This window comes from Frankliniella occidentalis, unplaced genomic scaffold (assembly GCF_000697945.3).
Source record: "Frankliniella occidentalis isolate FOCC.00 unplaced genomic scaffold, Focc_3.1 Scaffold1, whole genome shotgun sequence".
In the NCBI taxonomy this organism is placed as follows: Eukaryota; Metazoa; Arthropoda; class Insecta; order Thysanoptera; family Thripidae; genus Frankliniella; species Frankliniella occidentalis.
In genome coordinates, this window is record NW_026267131.1 from 2,395,238 (window position 1) to 2,396,871 (window position 1,634).

A 1,634-nucleotide genomic window follows, 5' to 3' on the forward strand; every position below is an offset into this window, starting at 1 on the left:
ATGAACGCGAAAGGCGACGCCCCGGCGGGTGACAGCGCGCCCGGGCTACCCGCCGCGGTATTTGTCAGGCTGCTTGCGCTTTTGTGTTGTCCTCGCGCTTGTAACCTGCTTGCTCTCTCCCTTCCCCCCCTTCCCTTTCACCCACCACGTCAGACCTTTAATTGGTCACATGCCGCGGCCGTGGCGTTACGGCCGCCAATGACAACGCTCGGTCACGCGATACACTACCAAAAAAAAAAGGGGGAGAGGGGGGGGGGGGGAGGAGAGGAAGAAAAAAGCGAGCGGTCTGGCCGAAGGGCGACGGCCTTGTCAACCGTTTGCTGTCATCTGTTATCGCCCCCCAAACAGAGAGGGGAAAAAACGAGACCAAACGGCTGCCACCCCAACAAAAAAATATTTTTTAAAAAATGATAGGCGGTCAGGTGGTGCAATTTGAACCCGTGGTGAACGTGAAAGGGACTAGGTCTCACGACACGACGCCCTTTCCAACGCGTTACTGGGTCAGAGGGATTTTTCCAGGCAGACTTATGCTCCCCGGAGACACACAGGCGACGTGGTTAAGTGTAAGCCAAGCCGAGCCTCGCCACCCCCAACCAGGCCAAGCACACGCTCCCGCCAGCCCCGCGCCCGCCCCGCGTCCGCCCTCCCCCGAGAGGCGGAGAGCTTCTTGGTCGGGAGAGTCAAGATTGCATTTAATATCACATGCGGGGGGGTCGGAGCGCCGGGGCGTGGCGCGGCGTGGCGGGAGGGACGTGGAGGCACTGGCCTGCTGGGGAGGGGGGAGCAGCTCACCTGAGGGCCTCCTTGTAGTGCGAGATGGCGGGTGGCTTCCTGCCCGTGTCCCGGAGCGTGTTGCCCATGTTGTAGTGCAGCTTGGCGTTGTTGGGCATGTCTCGGACTCCGGACCTGCAACACACGACAAAGAGCCCGGGTATAAAACACGAGAAAAATTATTCTCAGAAATCGTACATTGAAAAGTTGTTGTAAACGCTTGCCAGGTACCCCGTGCGCTTCCGAGTAAGTAGACTGTACTGCCGGACCACATGCACGCGTGAGAGTCGCACCCAAGGCACCACGCGGTCAGGGTGAGGGTGTAAGTGTAACGTGTACGACACAGTCTAACATTAGACTGGAGCAGGGTGGATAAGCCACTGATACAATCATAGACTGCAATAAATGATTTTTTGAGAAAAAAATCCTCCACAAAATAATATCACTAGCGTAGTGATTTGCTGCTTACTGCCGTGTGGTACGGGTATGCCACGGCTGTGGATGACGGCTTCGATCAAATGACGCGTCTCATAACACATACAACCGACATGTCCGAGGTAGTGTCTTGCTGCGCGATGCTCTCGACTCAGCAGGAGAGCGGCATTTCGACACTTTATTTTGTGGAGGATTTTTTTCTCAAAAAATCATTTATTGCAGTCTATGATTGAATCAGTGGCTTATCCACCCTGCTCCAGTCCATATATGGAGGTATTTTCTAGCAGTATCATCACTCAAACGAGAACGACGAAAACAAACATCACATCGCTCTAATTAGGTAACGATTCTTTATACAATCAGACACTATACTCTTGCAATTTCGGTGATGTGACTGACTGGCTGAGTAAGAGGACAGACAGGGGGAA

At 54.1% G+C, this 1,634-nt stretch overlaps 1 protein-coding gene across 1 annotated transcript in view; it reads right to left on the reverse strand.

The window, feature by feature from the left end:
* The window catches only part of LOC113202677 (protein O-mannosyl-transferase TMTC1-like), a 195,877-nt gene that overhangs the window by 2,028 nt on the left and 192,215 nt on the right, over positions 1-1,634 (reverse strand). The window contains exon 10 of the mRNA XM_052267980.1: positions 793-906. Coding sequence (XP_052123940.1) covers positions 793-906 — 114 coding nt within the window. The remainder of the gene's footprint in view (positions 1-792; positions 907-1,634) is intronic.